Source organism: Colobus angolensis, unplaced genomic scaffold (genome assembly GCF_000951035.1).
Source record: "Colobus angolensis palliatus isolate OR3802 unplaced genomic scaffold, Cang.pa_1.0 Scaffold183, whole genome shotgun sequence".
In the NCBI taxonomy this organism is placed as follows: domain Eukaryota; kingdom Metazoa; phylum Chordata; class Mammalia; order Primates; family Cercopithecidae; genus Colobus; species Colobus angolensis.
This window is the reverse complement of record NW_012114966.1, coordinates 790,607-790,884: the sequence shown is the minus strand read 5'-3', so window position 1 is coordinate 790,884 and position 278 is coordinate 790,607. Positions and strand designations below refer to the sequence as shown.

General features: G+C 69.8%; 1 protein-coding gene across 1 annotated transcript in view; it reads right to left on the bottom strand.

Moving 5' to 3' along the window:
* LOC105510149 (protocadherin beta-15-like) overlaps nt 1–278 on the bottom strand; it is a 3,674-nt gene that overhangs the window by 972 nt on the left and 2,424 nt on the right. The window contains exon 2 of the mRNA XM_011939780.1: nt 1–275. This exon is cut by the window's left edge and continues 2 nt beyond it. Within this exon, the coding sequence (XP_011795170.1) occupies nt 1–275 (275 nt within the window). The remainder of the gene's footprint in view (nt 276–278) is intronic.

Genomic DNA, 278 nt, shown 5'->3' with positions numbered 1-278 from the left:
GGGAGAGGCAGGTAGGGCTGGGAGAAGCCGTCCACCAGGAGCACGTGCAGCGTGGCGGTGGCCGAGCGCGGAGGCTCGCCATTGTCCTTGACCAGCACCACCAGCCTGTGCTTGGCCGCGTCGCGCTCGCTCAGTAGCCTGGCGGTGCGCACCTCGCCATTGTGCGCCCACACGCGGAACAGTCCGGGCTCCGTGGCCTTGAGCAGCTGGTACGACAGCCAGGCGTTCTGGCCCGAGTCGCCGTCCACCGCCACCACCTTGGTCACCAGGTAGCCCGG